This window comes from Epinephelus lanceolatus, chromosome 9, assembly GCF_041903045.1.
Source record: "Epinephelus lanceolatus isolate andai-2023 chromosome 9, ASM4190304v1, whole genome shotgun sequence".
Classification (NCBI taxonomy): Eukaryota; Metazoa; Chordata; class Actinopteri; order Perciformes; family Serranidae; genus Epinephelus; species Epinephelus lanceolatus.
The window spans coordinates 28,044,115-28,063,561 of NC_135742.1; the positions used below are offsets into that span (position 1 = coordinate 28,044,115).

The 19,447-nt window shown below is 41.8% G+C and overlaps 1 protein-coding gene across 1 annotated transcript in view; it reads left to right on the plus strand.

The window, feature by feature from the left end:
• Positions 1-19,447, plus strand: part of LOC117252301 (uncharacterized) — a 322,225-nt gene that overhangs the window by 71,724 nt on the left and 231,054 nt on the right. Inside the window, exon 5 of the mRNA XM_078171073.1 lies at positions 9,982-10,094. Within this exon, the coding sequence (XP_078027199.1) occupies positions 9,982-10,094 (113 nt within the window). The remainder of the gene's footprint in view (positions 1-9,981; positions 10,095-19,447) is intronic.

The following is a 19,447-nucleotide window of genomic DNA, read 5'->3' on the forward strand; positions in this document are numbered from 1 at the left end:
CTTCATCTTTTCATGGTGTACACAGGGACGGAGACAGCTAACTTATGGTGACTTTCTTCCCCTCTTCATCCTAAATGAATTCTATTAATGTGAGTGGTAAGAGTCTATCATGACAATTTTCTCTTACACCTTCTTGGAGCGACTGCTTGACGTACAGCTTCATGAAACCTATAATATGGTAAGGGGGGCTGCCTGTGTGTTTCTGCCCACCCATGTGCACCATGTGTATGCATTCTGTAGGACTGCAACTGGTAATTTGTCAGCACAAAACTCCCAATGCTTTGGCTAAGTGGCCAGTTGAGTCTGTCGTGTATTTTACTGTATAACAACTAAAAGATAACTTTAGCTGATGTACAAGGAGCTTACCCTTGACCAATGCTGAAACTTTCATAATTCATACGGTCGATCATACCCAACATTTGAAATGCACTTTGAGTAGAAATGGCGGCTTCTCTGTTGTCTTTTTAGCTAGAAGTATGCTGCATGTGCAAAACACATTGTCAAAACTAGGGTGCACCGGTTCAGTCGAGTTTTTCTCCTTTGTTCGCCGATCTTCCAAGCAGATTTTCTTGAATATTTTCCCTGATATTTGCAAATTGCAAGTGGTTGAGTGTGATTAATTCTAATCAAGTTCAATTTATTCTGGTAGAGCAGCTGGAAGAGGCCTAAACGTTGCCTGCGTTCTGTCTGCGAGCTGTCTGACAAGATGGCCAGGTTGTCGATCACCACAGCCCCAGTTCCAGGTGTAGGGAAGGTGCATGTGTCAGATGCACACTGGCCTACTTGCACTTTGGCCCTCACACCTGGCTGTTCACCAAACTCTGATTGTCAGTTCATCCATTTTCACCAAGACAACAAGTCTCGCTGTCTGCTCCCACTATCTGTGTCTAATCAACAGTGTTGCTCTCCCAGTATCTCCACAGCTCATCTTGTTAAGGGCGAAGAGTAGTGGATAAAAATGTACTCTCTATAAGCATGTAATGTACACCAATTATGTTAATTTGCAGTGTTGCAGATGGCCCAGTGTTGATTGCAGCTTTAGGATCAGGAGAGGCAGTCTGAAATTTGAATGTGGGTGTCACGTGACACTCATTACTGCACAACCTCAACCAAATATCCCTTTGTCACTCGTCATCCATCTGTGCATACTGTCTTTGACAGATAAGACTATGCAGAACTCTATGCAGCTCAAGAGTTGCACAACAGGCAACAGAGAAACACTATCCCTATTTTTTAATTGGCAGTTCTCTAGTTAAGATAAATTTGAGTGTGTTCTCAAGACAATGAGTAATATTTGTGATAAGTCATCTGAAATGGCAGTGATTGGGAGATAGAGCGAAAAAAGGAGATGATGTGCTAATACAGGATTACACTGTCATTAACAAAGTAATCTTACTATAAAGCAAGGAATCGCTGTATGTGTGTCCTTCGTATATCTCGAGAACCATTCATCTGGTATGTATCACAGTTGGTGGGTGTATTGTTGGGGTCCCAAGGACGTGCAGTGTTGAAATTAGTGCAAGCGGCATGCTTTATATGAATGAACTTTGAATAAACAGACGACCAACACTCTGTGCAGTAGTGGGGGCTGGGCTTCAGGGCAATGTGGAGTCGACGATACCATCATCTGTGTAAGCAAGGACTCTGTCACTTGCTACAGTACATTCAACAACAGAACAAAGACCAGAAGATGTTACATTGTAGCAAACTTCATCTTTTCAAGCATCAGCAGAGTAACTTTTGTTTCCAAACCCAAGGAAGAGAATTGCCAAGTGTGAAAGTGCTATAGTAACTCACTCCTGTCTTTGTGCGCACAGCCAGAGAGGAAGGGAGAGACACTCTGCTGCTGCCAGAAGAGCCGCTGACTGAGTTAACTCTGAGCAGCAAATTGCTGAAAAGGTCTATAAGTCGCCAAGTCTCGCAAGAAAGTTTCTAAGTTGGCAGCATTTGTGTGTGTGTGTGTGTTAGTTAGGTGCCTGTGTATGATCAAGGGGGTGGTAATAGCTACATTTGCCACACAAGATTCAGTGGTTGTATGATCTCATAATTCATATCATGGAGATATGATGAATAAAAAGGACATTGAACTGTTTTCTGTGGTCATTGGATTAGTACAAAAGAAAACGGCGATTGTAGTTAGTCGTTATGTTGACAACACATGTCGGGGGCGTAAAGTGTGTCACACTCCCATATCTAAGAACTCAGATTTGGCCTATTCTGACACCTATTTTCCTTATTAAACAGAAAAATAAAACCGCACACCAATCCAAGTTTCTCTCTTTCATGACTAAGACTAACATTAGCTTAACTGCCTTGTTAACTCATTTAAAAACATGCTTCATTCAAACTCGACAGAAGTAAAAATAAAACTCAGCAAAACCATCTTTTAGTCTTGTTAGTTAACTAGTTATATAGTCCACTGTTCCAACAATCATCAGCTCTAGTTTGGTCAAAATAAACAATCAATTCATCGAGTTAGATGTAAAAATATGCTGACCTGTACGCTGGTAATCTCCACAGTCTCGCTCTGCCTCTCAGCTGTCCTCTGAGCAGTGGCTTTCACTCCTTGATTTGAATAGGAATGTCTACTCTCATTCTCTTTCTATGATTCATATTCATATTAAATATTTTGGCAGTAAACAAAGACCCTTGGCTGTAGCCCATCAGACAAGCCCTGGATACACCCTGGTTTGCCTTCCCAGTATCCTCCCCTCTGCTTCTTTTGTTTCAATCTATTTTGAATTAAATGATCAATAGTGGACTTTGGGGGGGCACCGCAGCTCTGTGGGCGGGCCAGAGGGGGCATCCCGCCGGGCCTGCCGGAGGCCAAGAGATTGGCCTGTTCTGAAAAGGCACGTTTAGAACAGGCTCTCCATTCTTCGCACAAATATTTATAGAACCCTAGCTAATAGAGACAGTAAACAGAATTATTGAGAGGTGTGCTTTTTATTTTCTCGTGTGTCATTTTCCTTTGACAGACTACCTCATCAGGATAAGGATAGCTATCCACTCCCAGCGTGCTGGCTCCAGGGGCAGGAGAAGCCACTTCAAATGCCAGTCCTCTATGGGAACTGTGACATTCGAAGTGTGCCAAGGTGTGCCGTGTGTTAGGGAAGCATGTGCAGTCAGCTGTAAATTTATCATCGTCATCAGCCATGATGCTCTTTGTTCCAGCTATTGAGGCGAGTCAGTTTAGCCCCCATCTTCTGTTAGACCATGCTAAAGTGAACCCATGCTGATATCCAAATGAATGGAGTCTTTTCATAAAGCCAGGTCCATTGAACTCTGGAGACAGAATATTGCCTTAAGTCCTGCAACCTTTGTGGCAGGGGGTTCCTGCCAGGCATGATTCCTGTTTAGTGAATAAGTGGGGTAATTATGGTGCGGTTGGGGCTGTGCAGCAAATGTCACCAGCAGATAAACAGTGGGAGCAGCCCTTCCGTAAAGGCCTGATTTATCCACCCTGGACCTCCTGTAGCCTGCAGATGAATTAGAAGCACTTGTGTATAAAAAAACAAAGTAGCTTCTCTTGATTTCACTGGAGTTCAAGGATGCATATAATTGGAGAAGCAGTAGTTAACAGATAAGGCTCCATATTAAACCTTACTTTGTCACACACAAAATCTCTCACGCTGGTCTAAAAGACAGGTGCTAGTTTGATCTTTGGATGCCATGCCAAGGATAGTGCGTGAATAATATGCAATGACATTGTAGAGATTTAAATCTTTCATGCTGAATAAAGACTTGTCTCAACTGCTGCTGTAACACATACAAAATGTAACTTTTCTACTCCTGTACTACTAATGGAAACCACAGGTGTAAAATAATCCCTCACACTTATGGTTTCATGCGTTGCTATTAGGGAGTGTGAATCTTAAACTTCTCCATTCCAAGTCCCCTACTCTGTATCTCTGATTGGTGGATGAAACCACATCCATTGCACTCCATTAAAGAGTGCCCGCTCACGCGTGACTGCAGGGCGGCCTTTATAACATCATGAGCCTGGGGAAATGGGAGAGCCAGCCAGCGTCATTCCATTACCTGCTGAAATGGATGCCCCTGTATCTCCTCCTTGATTAGCTTTGTCTCGAATAACAATGATAGCTTTAAGTGTGTCTAATTGAGGCCGGGCTCGCCCTCCCTCTCTGTGTGAAAGTGCTTACTCATTTTGTCTGTCCTTTTAATAATTACATTATCATTTTACGCCCCTGCCGGTTCCTTGGGAAGTGGGCTGGCGCTTTTGTTGAAGTGAAAGCTCATTATTGGAGCTGAATTATGTGCAGTTTATTGATCCCCATGGTGGATTATGGTGCTCTAAGTTAGTCTAGACAGAATAGTTAGCCAGATGACAGAGAGGAAACATAGAGGCCCCAGGGGAAAGATCCCAGGGCTCAGTTAGCAATTAATGCCTGCCAGGTAATGGAATTTAAGTTTACACTAAATCCACCAATGCCTTGACATTTGAAGTGCCTTATAAAAAAACATTAGCCTAATGAGACGGTCGAGAGCAGGAGAGGCATTCTTTTACACACCGTTTCTCTCTCGCACACTTTTCTTCTTCACCTTCTCATCTCACCCCAGACAAACTCACAAACGCTCCTCTATCACCACCCCATCGCAATACTCTAATTACTTTACACTAAAATTTCACACTGGAAACGATTGTATGGTGGTGCATTTTGGATATGTTTTTCTCTCTTGATTGGCTTGGAGCAAGTTTGATTGATAGGCTTTAGTTAGGTCCATTTTCCAGACAGGCTTTGCTAATCTCCATCCTAGGCTGGGTGAGGGTGTTTGTGTGATAAAGTGCACAATGAGTGGGGGAAAGGCCAAAGTGCTGAGTAAGAAGCCAAGCAGGACATTCATCTCTATAAAGCCGAGGATGGATAAGGATAAGGCTATCCATCATTATCTTGATGAACACGCCACATTACCAACGGCATTGCCTCCCTGCCATCCAGGGCTGGCAGCGGTTTGTCCTCCCGTGGACTCGTGAGGACCTCAGTCACATGAGGAGTGAAGGAGTGGAGCGTGAGTGTTTACACCAAGGGCTAGGTATTATTTGAAATTTTTCTGATACTAATACATTATTGGAGTTTTATTTCTACACCAAGACAATTCTTTTTGCAGTATCTTACTGTAGAAATAGAAATGTGTTTTTCTATTGACCATATTGTCATTTAAAATAAGTAGTTATACAAGAAATGCCTAAAGGAGTACTCTTAAGATTAGCAAACATTTTGATTAAAATTAGGAACTGATTGAGGATAAGTAAGATAAGTAAACAAGATCACAAATCTGACCGGACATTCAGAGTCAGCTTGACAGATTTCAATACTTGGTGCTAGAGGCATATTTTGGTTAGGATCAGAAAATCCAGCACTGCTCTGAGTGTCTGAAAAGAGAGTTGGTCAGTTACTTTTTATATGATGTGGATTTCCCTCTCACTAAAATCCATGTCCTTCCCTCATAGCTGAAAAAAAAAATATGTTCACTTACATGTGTTTGTGTTCAGGACACACACGGGCACATACACACACTTTATTGGGGCAGACTGCCAGTTGCTAAACTCCACTTTAAAGGATAGCCTTAATGAAAAATACTGGATAGTCAGGCAGCGTGCTGCACCTGTTAAAGCAGCCTTGTACATCCTGGGAGCGAGACAGGGAGCCAACAACTTTACCCCGTAATGAGGCCAATATCTAGCTCAAAGCCTTTCTGTGCCTTTTGTGTAGTTTACCGTGTCCTTGGCTCATAAGCCTTGATAATGTTAGTAAATACATACAGAGGCATGGATAAACTGGGCTGTAATCCACACTACCTCTAGATGGAAGAAGAAAAGAGCGATACGGGGTAGAGAGAGAGGAGAGAGAAGCGGCTGATTAGACTGGTTTTACTGCTCCTCTGCTGACCTAGAAAAACACAGCAGCCCTGACCTTGCATAGCAGAGCCCTTATATATCTAATGATCTCTGAGTACCTTAATGATACAATGTGTTCTCTCTCCCACTCTTTCCCTCCATTTTGCCTATCCTTCTTTCATGCCTTTCTCTCTCTTTTAGCACAAGCTTGTGCACACGCACACTCGTCCACATGCACACAAAGTACACAGCCTTGAAAAACCCAGTCAGCAGTTTGGGCTAGGAGTCTAGCAAATGAGCTGTCCTATTGAAATAGAAAGGAGAGTGCTCTGTGCTGCAGAAAATGCTGCTATGGCAAGCCTTACAGAAGAGGGACGTAGGGAAAATTACTTGTCCGGACAAAGAAACACGAGAATGTCCTTTCACTACAAATGTACCAATTTACATTTAGACGGAGCAGATTACATCCATTTCTTCCATATTTTATTTCCTTTTTATACCACAACTATATCTCATCTCATTATCATTCATAAAACACCACTAAGTGGTGTAAGTGCTGTAAGAGAGAAAAAAAACCTTCCAATTCAAAAAATGTATTTTTCTCCTCGATTCAGCGTTCTTTCCTCTCCTTGTAGGTACTCCATTGGTTTGAACACTCTCCCAGTGTGGTTGGACTCCCGCAGTTTAATGGCGGCTGTTATACAGCTCAGCTCCATTGCATTAAAGATGACTAACCAACCACAGTATCTTCTTACATTCTTAAAGTGGGGTGCTGAAAACTGTGTAATAGTCTCCCATCTCACCGACAGAAGCGTATTTTTTAGACATCATGGGTCTTGGCCGATTGATTGGTCTCACTGATCGAGCAACCTGATGCATCCCAATCTGCAGCTTTATAAAAAAAAAAACATATTTCTTAAGTCTTCATTAAGCTTTTGAGTTCCCAGGCCATTTTGTCAATGTGTAGAAAACAGCTTGTACTGGCTTAAGTCATTCATTCTAGCGTCTAATTCCCTCTCTTTGACCACTTAAGGCATAAACCTCCGTTTGGTTGTGGTATTCCCCCCTCTCGCTCTATCCGCCCACAGTAATTAAGTTTCCTTTCTGCTCTGAATAGGAATGTTAAGATGGAGGGTTATCACTGGGCTTCTGTAGCCTCACCCAATGAAACACCTATAGTGACCTCTCTGATTTACCCAATAGGGGTTCCCTCCTCCCCACCTCGATATCCCTCTTCCCTTCATGGCCATCTTGTTGTGTGGTCTCCTCTCTTCAGTTCTCTCATTACTTCCTGCGAGAAGGCCTGGGAGGTGGGTGGCAAGGGAGGAGTGGGGTGGTTGAAGAGGAGGGCTTCTGTCCCTGGATGAGTGAGTGTGGATAAGAAGTTGTTTGAATTCATAATTGTGCTCTTGTGAAGGGGGAGATTTGTAAAGCAAGGCTGGGTTCATTGTGTGGCAGTGCGAGTCCGGTGGAGGGTGCGAGCCGCTCAAAGCTAATGTAATCTACGCTATTAGAGAGGGTTAATTAGCTGCTGAACTGGAGCCTGAAGAGCAGGCAGAGAAGGAGAGACACAGAGAGAGAGACGGAGGGCGGGCAGTAGGGATAGAGAGGTCTTCAGGGAGTCATTAGAGACTGCTTGTTGTAATACAGCCACACAGTCAATAAGGCTACTCCTCTGAGGAGTGGAAGAAAGGCAAAGACAGACATGGAGGGAAAGAGTTTCACACCATGAAAAATATATTGATGTTAGTTGCTCTGCCACTGGACACATGTTAGGAAACCAGAGATGAATTTTATGGTTTTATTTTTATCTTCTGCCATGTAAGGGCCATTTTTTTAACCTCCAATATCCGCTGAAAATGGATCAGTATTTCATGTACTTTATATATCACAGTGTCACCACTCTTTCACACTATAAAAAATAATTTGATGACCTCATCATTTGATGATATTTTAACTTTCACAACGAATTCCAGATTACCTAGAATTTTCTCGGCAAAGTCAGTGGAAACAGCTCATAGTGATCACATCTGTCTGGGTCAAATTTATCACTATAAGCACATGATTATAATACGAGTTTTTCCTCATGCAGATTACCGTCTAATTTACATTTGTTTATTTACTACATGAATATAAAGTAATGAAATGGAGAGCTTTGTTATTTACTGAATTTTATTGACTGTTTCAAAATGCAGTAGCCCACAGCTGTTTCATTACGGGGCCATTACGTGACCGGGCATTATCAGTCCACTTCACAAGTGTGGCTTTAACCACAGGTGCTTTCCGCATGCACACTCGTTTTCCATCTCCGTCACTCGCAGTCGTGACTGTTTTGTATGAGCAAACTGCACAAGGTTGCCTGAGGAGCACCAAGTTTTGCTGCTGCATCTCGTCGGCTCGTTTTTGGCAGTTTGTCATAAGCTTCGAGGACACTACGTTTTTCACTGAGAGAAAATTACTTTCTTTTCCCCCATTGTGATTTCAGTGTGCACGGCAGCACCAGCCTCAGGTAGCCAGCCAAAAGCATAAGGGTTAGTGCAAGGCAAGAACTGTAGCATGGGAGTAAAGTGGTAAAAATTTGAAGAGAATGGAATTATTGTAGTTTTAAACTTTAAAAACTTTTTTTTGTATGAAAGACCCCAAATAAACACTGTAAGCAGACTAATTTATTACTCTAAGGAATTTATTTTAAACATTGGTATAGGAATGATTCTGTCTGCGGCTGATCCTTTATAACTGTAATCACTATGCACAATCTTTTCTTTCAGTGACGCCCTCATTACACCATCATGAAGTCTGAATTCCTGTTGGCACTGACTTTGTGATGAGCTACTATATTAGATCAAACTGGGCATACAACTACAGTGATGTCATGCTGTATCGTCATGTTTTTGTTCACTTGCTTTTTGCAGCAGATTGACCTGAAGTAAAGTCAAAAATTCAGTTTCAAAGTATCAGTCTAATTATTGAATTTATAATAAATTTGTTAAATAAATAAATAAGTCACAGGTATTTGAAACACATTGACAGTACAGGCCTTGTCACACACCTTTGATAGCTTTTTAGCATTACATGAAGTATAATGTTGACATTTACAGTTACACACTGTACATTACCTCACTGAGATTATAGTTAGGATGTGATGGTCCTCTCAGTGTCTCAAAATACCAATGAATGTGAATGAATGTGCTGTGGTTCATTGATGGTGACCTTTCAGCTCTGTGTTTACTTATCCTTTACTGTGTCATGCAGGTGGAAATGCTAAGCTTAAAGTAGCTCTAGTGAAACTCTGCTGGCCCCCCGCTAGCAGTCTATTTGTATTTATCACTGTGTCCTCTAGTAGTCCATCCTATGCTGCCATGGGTCTCTTGTCGCTCTGAGCAAAACTTCACTTAAGATGGGTAGTTAGTGCCTGTTCCCTTGGCATTTTAATGCAGATTAATTACTTTCCCTGGCCCAAGCAATCCATTTTTGTTTGTTTGTGGATGTTTTTAGCTTTTTCTTGACCTTGGGGTGAAGAAAGAGAGCAAGAAAAAGAGAGGGGAAGAAAAAAAAGCCCTCCACAGTAGACTTATACCCTCAATTTAATAGCCGAGTGAGGTGTTTCTCCAGCATCATCAGATCAATGGAGAGTAAATAGCCCACACTTCTTGTTTCACAGTGCAGTATTGATCTTTTCCTCAGCCTCGGCTTCCCTTTCCCCGGCATCTCGTGTCTTTCAACCCCTGGGACTGTGCTGATTGCCATAGATTGGACAAGCTAACAAGCGCATGATGAGGAACCAGGCTTTCTTTTCTTCTCATAGGCTGTTTCATTTTTTTCTTTGTGGCACTGGCATGAACACACACAGACAGACAGACAGACATACACACAGGGACTTAAAAACATCAGATCTACACAGCTCAGCGCCATAAAGGAGTGTGCTGTTTCTTTCTTGTTCCCTCTGTTGTTCACGTTGTTCTGTCTTCATCTACTCTGAGAGGATCTACTGTAGCTGTGCCTGTCTTTGGGATGTTAGCCAGGCTGATGGAGTATACCAACTTAACTACAGAGTACAGAGCTACTCAGAGATACAGTGTGTTTCTTCACCTCACTGGGAACTTAATTTTTTTTTTTTCCAGCTGGCACCGCGTTTGTTCCAGAATCTTCCATCGTCTCTGAAAATATCTCAAGTGGCCTGCGGAGAGCGACACACTCTGTTTGCGCTGGAGGACGGCAGTGTGGCGGCATGTGGGTAAGTTCAGTGTCAACGCAGCAGACAGTTTGCCGAAGTCCAGACCTGCGGGGGATAGGAGGAGAGATGAGGAGGCAAACCCCTCCCCACACATCCCAACCCCCCTGATATTACTTCATAGGCAAATTACGGTCAGGGGGAAAATCGAAGGGTTGTGCGCACTTGTGTGTGCGCGTAACATTGACAAGAAGTCACTGGGTATTTAAACTTCACCTTTTCCGTGTACGTGGGGGTGCATTTATTCGCATGTGTGTGCGCACACGCTTGTGTTTGCGTGTCTCTTGGTTTCTGCTCAGCATGCAAAGTTGTAATAAATCTTGTTGAGAGCGGGTAGGAGAGCTGCATGTGCTGCCGGGTGGCTCAGGATCAATATGAAGTATGTTTATTGAATCCAATAGTTGTGTTTGTGGAGAAGGGGAATAAACCAGCTGGAATAAGTGATCAGATGTGCTTTTAAGGCTCATTACCATCCTGTTGGGCATATAGATCTGCTTTTAAACAGCCCTGTGGATTGGACAAGTTTATGCTTGAACACAGCCAGCATGATGAAGTTGCATATTTCAGCATTGTATTTGATCATCTACTTAGTATTTCCAAGATTTACTTTTTTTTCCTTCCACAAACTTTAAATGACTTTTCGCAACTCTTTCAGCTTTTATTTAGCTACTTAAACGTGGACTTGTTACTAAAATTAGCTCTGTTTAGTCTTTTATTTACGTTTTCTTTAAGGTTTGTTTTTAAGCCTGATAATATGGCCAATATATTCTGGATTGAGGAAGAATTATAATAATGCTTTGGTCTGCTATTTCTTTTTTTTTTCTTCTTTTTTTTTGCCTGATAATGTGAGCAACCATCTGAGAGGATTGAGCCCATATGAACTACAACTTGTCATTAAAACTGAGGATAAAAAGTTTAAATGACAATGTTCATAGTCAAATCTGGTCAGTTTAGGTGTTAGGAAAATCAGTAAATTATTTTCTACAGTGAATTCTGAATAGGAAACTACATTACAGCCACTATAGTGAAGATGGATGTTTGTGTGCATGGGTCTGTGAATTATTCCTTAAAGTTAAATCAGACAATATATTTATCAAAATTAGTATCTGATCAGTAAAATACTTAATAGTATAAATACTAATAGAACAAACAGGAAAATGCATCTCAAACATACAGCAATGGTTTAGTGTTGATTCACAGTATTTAGTCTTTGTGTTAATTATTGAAAGATGAGTTGGTGGTGGGCTGAGTCTTGTCTTTTACTGACAGGAGTTAAATTATATTCAGATATGGCTTGACATAGTAATTAGGAGGAGTGTCAGGCCCTTCTGCCATAAAAAACTGTTGCAAACAATTAAATCCTAAAACAAGCTAGTGAGCTAATAAAAAGGGCAACAAAGTCGCAGCATGAGGAGAAAGTGATGCATTCAGTTCAGTCAGGAGTAAAAACAGTATTTAAAATAAGTTAAGTTTGATCTGACAACCTTAGTTTTCAAATCCAAAATATCACTTATGTAATATTCTCACTAAAGTTATCAATACCAAAAGTGGTAATCCAGCTTACTTGCAAGCACACATACGTCTCTCCCCCATTCCTCTTTCTCTCCTTGGCTCCCTGTGTTTGCATGTGATATTTTAGGCGACTCTGGGAGGGATGACAGTTCTAACTAGGCCTATTAGGTAACCCTCAGGGTGCCCTCAGCACTGATTTGAGCACCATTAATTTTCTATTATGGAGTGCTAAAGATGTGCCCCTGCACAGTCATTCACCTGGCTTATTGAGTCTCGCGCACACCAATTGTGGACTTTTCCAGGGCAGTGCTGCTGAAGGTTTAGTGCGACCCCTCTGGGGAGCTAATTTATTATTTGCAGATATTGATCTGGCAGGGTAGGCCAGCCAAGCCGTGGCCGATGTTGACTCTGCTCTGGCCTGTGGCGACTTTAACCCTTTCCAGACTGGAGGAGACACACACTAGATGGATGGTCAGTGGCTGGAGTCGCTGCTATTAGTAGTTCTCTCAATTCCTTTGCTTGTTCATTGAAATGAGGGGCTGATGGAAGTAATTTGCAATAAGGAGAGGATAGATTTTATCTTTCTGGTTGTGGACCTTGTTTTTTCTTTGCTAACAGACATACACACACATAAAGAGACACACACACACACACACACACACACACACACACACACACACAGTCTGGCCTGTCCAAGGGAAATAAAATCACAGTTAAGAGGAAGGAAAACAAATTTAGAAGGTCAGACAAAACATTTATCAAGCTGTGCGTGTCTGGTGGGTAAATAACAGAGGGACAGTAAAGGGCATGACTCTGAAACCGCCAGATAACCACAGCAGATCATCACACACAGTCTCAAGATTCACTGCAGAGAACGGATATTTCTCAAAGGGTTGCCTTCAGAGCATTTGCTAATATTCTCTCTCCTGTATTGCTGTTTTATTTCGGACATTAAACTGAGACAAATAGCCTGCATCACACATCTTATTGTACCTCTTCAATTTCAGCAGTGTAGATACTGAAGTCTTACGGAATAGGTATTAACGTATTTTTTTTTAAGAAACATTGTCTAAACAATCTAAACCATACTTATTTGAGAGTGTCATTTCAAGCAGAAATAATCTTGCTCAATCATATGATATGATGTAACAGAAAATATGTTGAGCCAAAAACCAGGCTTCTCAGAGGGGTGAAAAAGATGGAACTTGAATGCTGTATTAAATAAAATATCCAGATGTGGTTTTTGTGCATGCGTACAGAAAGTATGCCTATAGGGAGATTGTCTAGTATGCTATTGATGTCCTTATTCTGCACAAACACACACACACACACACACACACACAGTATAAACCTGGTCTTCAGCACTGGTAGTAGTCAGACACACACACACCCACACACACATACACACACCCACACACACATACACACACGCGCACTTATGCCCAGGGACCAATAAGTTGCTTCCCACAGGCCTCCTCAAGGCCCTGCTACAACCTCAGACTCAGCTTAGCCCATCCCAACCCTAATTGGTATTTAATGCTCTCACTGAACCTCAGAGGTCAAACACCAGTGTGTGTTTGTGTGTGTGTGTGTTAGTGTTTGTGTAAGGGTGCTGAGCCAAGTATGTCACAGGAGGTATTACCAAGAAAGGGCAAAGAGGAAAGCTCCACACTGCACAAGTATGGGGGTGTCCTGTGATGACTGCTGGGTAGCGTGAATGGAAGGTGAATGATGATAGATGTCCGGAGAGGAATTATGGAGGATAATAGACCACCATTTTCCTTTATACTGGTTGTTATGATAGCATTTTACCTGATCTTTATGGCCTAGAACATAAAATAAAGGTCAGGAAATTTCCCAGGGATGAAAGTGCCTTCAACCAATCCAAATTTGTCCATACTCCCTCTGTAAAGGCGATTTCATGGTTGACAAGCCTGTCTCTTGTTGAATTTGGCGTAACCTCAGAAGTTGGCCCATATTCATCTTCCATATTCATGTGAGTCACTGAAACTGAGGTGGAGGTCAGAGAGAAGACACCACTGATGAGGAAACATGGTGGAGTGGATTTTCCACTGTTTTGCTGCGTAGTCTCTGCTAATGCTGTTATGAAAGAGTGGGCAACCCGCCCACGGAGCCCTGACGGGGAGGAAGACAGAGGGAGGAAGCCACCTCACGCTCCCTTTGTCTCGTTCCATGCCACTTCCAAAACTCAATTGTCTGCCTTCTGCCAGAGACCACAGACTGTGGAGATGCTCCTCGCAGCTGTCTAAACTCAGGGAGAGGAAAGCAGAAAGGTTGCAAGTAAAGATGGAGGGGGCTAAAATGCAGGAAATGGGGACACATAAGATATTTGTGATTTGTGATTTTCTGGCATATTATTCAGCGTCTTATCTACCAGATCAGTCTGTTCTGAATAACACAGCATAGTGAGAGGTAGCCGTTTTTATGCTGTGTCTTTTAAATATGTAATTATCAGACTTGATCTGCTCTCAGCTGTGCGAGATAAGTCCAGCATCTGGACAAGTCCAGACTGATTGAATATGAAGAGGCACGCCTTGATTGAACATAAAGAAAGGGTGGAAATTTTACATCCAGCTTTGTTTACTAAAAATGGTACATGCTCTTGGTTTATCATGAATGATGATTTTTTTTTTCCATTGGATTTACATCAATTACAGAGCTTTGGAACCTGTGCCATTACAAATTGCTCTATATGTAAAAGGAGTAAATGTGGTTCTAAAGCAACACAGTTGTCAATAAGCATCAAGCAGCCGTCGCTGACGTGCTTGCTGTCTCATCAGTAATCAGGCCAATCTGTTTTAGCAGAAAATGGCCATACACGGCGCAGCATTGATGGAAATGTCTCATTTTAACTTCATGGTGCCTTGAGAAGGCAAAGCAAATCAGCAAATGTTCATGAATTTGACAGCAGAAGCGTGGAAATTCTATGACAACTAGTTGGATTCGGTGAGCTGAGTGCCAGCACTTTGCATTAAGTTACACTAAGCACTAATTGGATGCTACCTGGCTCTACATCACTAGCAGCCCTGAACAGGATCAGGATCTGGCTCCGACTAACAGCAAGCTCTCTGGTGTTGCTGGCTGATTACCCTTAGCAAAGGGAAAACCGAAACGATGATGAGAAAAAAATCCCTTCTCTTCTCTCGCACAAGCCCTTGGCCCTGTTGGCAGTCTGCAGGCTTTTTGATTTTTCCTGATGTCCCTGAAATTGATTTTCAGCCATGATTGCATCGCCTCTCTGAGGATAATCAAAGATTTTAAATAATTGCTGCAGTATGACTGTACAATGGGGAATAACAGGAATAGTGGCTACTTCCCCTTGCTGTCATCTATAGAATAATTTTAGCTGAGCACTACAGTATGACTTCACAACATACCTCTCAAATGGTTCCCAGTTGTAAGCATGACACCATTTGTTTCAAAGGACATGCTTTATAAAATCCTATAATGACAAAACATACCGTGGTGATGTCACAGCTACGGAAATCTGTCTGACTTTGTCATTGAAAACTATTATGCAGGTAGTAAATTTGTAATCAGTCATTATTTTTCTTTCGGATTTGCGAGAGAAAAAAATCAAACTCTTAATAAAAAATGACGTCTCTTATCCTACATGATTCGTACACAGTTGAAATAAAAAGCTGATGTCCTCTAAATCTCTGCTACGCAAGCTTGACAACACATCAGTTCTCAGTAACATTTTCCCCGCTTAATCTTGCTGTCATTGATTTAAAAACATCCTGAGGAAGTCGTTTTGTTCTGTTACTCCTGGCTGCCTTGTATAAGAGAGACATCACCATCCTGGAGCCACCCTTTTGTGCCACAGTGAAAGATGGTCTCTCGTTTAACGCAGGAATGTAACCAGTGTTTGCAAGGGGAGAAACAGATTGATTAGAGGGGGAGGGAAGATTAATAAGCTGCACAGGGCAGTTATGACACCCATTGTTTCACACATGCCCTGTAGAGGTGTGCCTCCCAAAATGCATCATTGTGTAAAATATTGACCTAAAGCATATCATTACTCTCTTTCTTGTATGTGCTTGCTTTGCTCTCCAAAGGAGCCGTCTAAACAGTAATAAACTGTTCTTGGCCTTTTTTTATTTTTCAAGAAAACTGCGCCGGCTCCTTGAACAAAAAGTATATATATACATTATGTACTGAATCTTTTGTCAGAACAGACCCAAAATCCTGTCATGTACCTAGAGAGCAGAAACAGGGGCACTCAAAACAGGCAGAGGCAATAACCTTGAGCTGAGGCCGACGCAACGTCACACAAACACAAGTTCACTTACCTACTAGCTTTTTTTAGCAAAACAAAGGAACATTGTAGATATTTTAAAACATGACTGAGCCCAAATTAATTTGATATAGGTTATATATATTCTATCAATTAAGAGGAAGTTACAAACCAAGCTTTTATTCATCTATTTATTTTAATTCCTTTATGCTCCATCTACATCTTGATGTGTACACTAGACAATCATGGGTTCACAACAGCAGATGTTTGCTTTTAAATGGAGTTAGCACTGGCTCCTCTGTTACTTCAAAGGGTGTTGTTATATGGATTTTTTTTTTTTTTTGCATTAGGTTGCCTTAATGTTGTCAGCAAGTTCCTGTCTCACTAACTCTATTTTGAGTCAGTTAATCTAAAACTTTACTATTCGCTCAGCTTATCATGTCTGCTTTTTTGTGGTTCTTAAAGGGATAACTTGATGTTTTTTTAAGTGGGCTTGTATAAGGTACTTATCCATAGTCAGATTACCTACAGTAGATGGCAGCTGGCCCGCTCCCACTTTGGAGAAGCAGGCTGGAGTACCGCCACTAATTTTTTCTCGCAGAACGCAGGAGCTGCTGGTCTACCACTGCTTCCAACAGCTGATTTGTCCATATTACTTTGTGACTTCGGTGAATCAGAACTAACCCTCTGAAACACCAAAGTCACATAGTCATAGTCATATTGATTTTTTTAAGGTGGTTAAAATGTGTTTTTCTGCTGCCCGTACAGTACATTGCTTTGTTTCTGTGACATACCCCTGTCTGCTTCTCCAAACTGGGCCATGCTGACTGCCCTCTACTGTAGGCAATACACTGACTATGGAAAAGTATTTCAAACAACCCCACTTCAAAAAAATCCAAACTGTCCCATTAAAGGACAAGTGTGTAGGATTTAGGGGGATATATCGAATGTAATGTAATAAGTGTATTTTCTTTAGTGTAATCATATGAAAATAAGAATAGCTGTGTTTTCCTTATCTTAGGAGTAGCTGTTTATATCTTCGTAGAGACTGTTCCTTGTTTATGGTTGCCATGTTTACGGTCATGTTTCTACAGTAGCTCAGAATGGACCTACCAAACACTGGCTCTAGATAGGGCCATTCACGTTTTCACATTAGCCATCATAGTTAGAAGCCCATCTGCAACGAGCAGCGTAAGGAAAACACAGATTTGTAACGTGAAACTGCTTTATTCAGTGCTTTTAGTGGTTTACATGACTGGCTTCATTTGTTTTGGAGAGTAAGAGATCTCCTGAATGCCTGACTCTTAAGTTGTCAGGGAATAAAAGTGAGCACACATTAGCATGTGGTGGGCCAGCTGCCTGTCTCCTACATCCCAAACAGTGTCAGAGATACACTTATTTGTAACCTGAAACTGCTTCATTCACTGTTTTTAGTGGTTTAAATCACCAGGCGCATTTGTTTTGTGGATAATTCGGCTCCTAGTGAAAACTTCCCTAACAATGAACACTGAAGAAACTCCAGCTTGGAGAAGTATTGGCATGTTGCAAACTGAAATCCTCACTGCTAGGCACCACCTAATCCCCCTAAATCTTGTATACTTCACCTTTTAGGTATCTTAAAAATTTCAAAAATAAATCTTCTTCCCTACCAACTACTGCTTTGGATTTGATGCCACTGTTTTGTGTGATTTTTAACTTGACTTGAGTAGAGAGGTTACTTTCTCAAGAGTAAAGCTTCATATTCTTTGTATTGTGCACAGACCACATACAGCATTGCAGTCTGAATTGGAAAACACTGAACTTGTACTTGAACACTAGAAAAGGTCTACAGAAATGACAAAGGGGAACAGTGTGAACAACACATGAGTACAAGGACAGATAACTACACATTAATTGATTGTCCACGTACTCATTAGTGCAGCATTATACCGAGGCGCAGTTGTCAGTCACGAAGATACGTGATAGACATACAGTTAGACTAAAATACCTGTGTGTGTTGCTCTGTTTAAAAGTAGGTGAAGGGAAATAAAGATAGTAGGGGCCATATACAGTACAGGCCAAAAGTTTGGACACACCTTCTCATTCAATGCGTTTTCTTTATTTTCATGACTATTTACATTGTAGATTCTCACTGAAGGCATCAAAACTATGAATGAACACATGTGGAGTTATGTACTTAACAAAAAAAGGTGAAATAACTGAAAACATGTTTTATATTCTAGTTTCTTCAAAATAGCCACCCTTTGCTCTGATTACTGCTTTGCACACTCTTGGCATTCTCTCCATGAGCTTCAAGAGGTAGTCACCTGAAATGGTTTTCCAACAGTCTTGAAGGAGTTCCTAGAGGTGTTTAGCACTTGTTGGCCCCTTTGCCTTCACTCTGCGGTCCAGCTCACCCCAAACCATCTCGATTGGGTTCAGGTCCGGTGACTGTGGAGGCCAGGTCATCTGCTGCAGCACTCCATCACTCTCCTTCTTGGTCAAATAGCCCTTACACAGCCTGGAGGTGTGTTTGGGGTCATTGTCCTGTTGAAAAATAAATGATTGTCCAACTAAACGCAAACCGGATGGGATGGCATGTCGCTGCAGGATGCTGTGGTAGCCATGCTGGTTCAGTGTGCCTTCAATTTTGAATAAATCCCCAACAGTGTCACCAGCAAAACACCCCCACACCATCACACCTCCTCCTCCATGCTTCACAGTGGGAACCAGGCATGTGGAATCCATCCGTTCACCTTTTCTGCGTCTCACAAAGACATGGCGGTTGGAACCAAAGATCTCAAATTTGGACTCATCAGACCAAAGCACAGATTTCCACTGGTCTAATGTCCATTCCTTGTGTTTCTTGGCCCAAACAAATCTCTTCTGCTTGTTGCCTCTCCTTAGCAGTGGTTTCCTAGCAGCTATTTGACCATGAAGGCCTGATTCGCGCAGTCTCCTCTTAACAGTTGTTCTAGAGATGGGTCTGCTGCTAGAACTCTGTGTGGCATTCATCTGGTCTCTGATCTGAGCTGCTGTTAACTTGCGATTTCTGAGGCTGGTGACTCGGATGAACTTATCCTCAGAAGCAGAGGTGACTCTTGGTCTTCCTTTCCTGGGTCGGTCCTCATGTGTGCCAGTTTCGTTGTAGCGCTTGATGGTTTTTGCGACTCCACTTGGGGACACATTTAAAGTTTTTGCAATTTTCCGGACTGACTGACCTTCATTTCTTAAAGTAATGATGGCCACTCGTTTTTCTTTAGTTAGCTGATTGGTTCTTGCCATAATATGAATTTTAACAGTTGTCCAATAGGGCTGTCGGCTGTGTATTAACCTGACTTCTGCACAACACAACTGATGGTCCCAACCCCATTGATAAAGCAAGAAATTCCACTAATTAACCCTGATAAGGCACACCTGTGAAGTGGAAACCATTTCAGGTGACTACCTCTTGAAGCTCATGGAGAGAATGCCAAGAGTGTGCAAAGCAGTAATCAGAGCAAAGGGTGGCTATTTTGAAGAAACTAGAATATAAAACATGTTTTCAGTTATTTCACCTTTTTTTGTTAAGTACATAACTCCACATGTGTTCATTCATAGTTTTGAT